Source organism: Dipodomys ordii, unplaced genomic scaffold (assembly GCF_000151885.1).
Source record: "Dipodomys ordii isolate 6190 unplaced genomic scaffold, Dord_2.0 Scaffold1, whole genome shotgun sequence".
NCBI lineage: Eukaryota > Metazoa > Chordata > Mammalia > Rodentia > Heteromyidae > Dipodomys > Dipodomys ordii.
In genome coordinates this window covers 49619355-49619769 of record NW_012267217.1, presented here as the reverse complement: position 1 = coordinate 49619769, position 415 = coordinate 49619355, and the positions used below count along the sequence as shown (strand labels likewise).

General features: G+C 77.8%; 1 protein-coding gene across 1 annotated transcript in view; it reads right to left on the bottom strand.

The window, feature by feature from the left end:
* Window positions 1-154, bottom strand: part of Atic (5-aminoimidazole-4-carboxamide ribonucleotide formyltransferase/IMP cyclohydrolase) — a 21810-nt gene extending 21656 nt beyond the window's left edge. The window contains exon 1 of the mRNA XM_013011687.1: window positions 65-154. Within this exon, the coding sequence (XP_012867141.1) occupies window positions 65-83 (19 nt within the window). The 5' untranslated portion in view covers window positions 84-154. The remainder of the gene's footprint in view (window positions 1-64) is intronic.
* Window positions 155-415: the final 261 nt, after the last annotated feature.

Below are 415 nucleotides of genomic sequence, written 5' to 3'. Positions count from 1 at the left end.
CCTCGCGGGGCCCAGGGGCCGCGGACAAGGCGCCGACCCACGGTGGGGGAGATGGGGGTCTCACCGAGCTGGCCGGGAGCCATGGCGGCAGCACGGGGGAGCGATCAGCGCGGTGGGAGCGGCGACGCCACGTGTGGAGGGAGGCGGGAGGCCCGGGCCCGGAGGTTGAGGAAGCAGATGGGCGGGGCCGACCCGTCATGTGACCTCCCCTCCCTTAACCCCGCCTCTCGGCGCCCCGGCCCCGCCCCGCCCCATTAGGGAACTTGACGCGGCCGGCGGAGGGGAAGGCGGGGCCTGGCCCCCGAGGGGGCGGGACCTGGCGCCGAGGGGGCGGGGCCTGGCCCCAAGGGAGCGCGGCCGCCCCGGGAGCTGGGACTCGCTGCGGGGATTCTGGTCCACGCGACCGGGCGTCAGG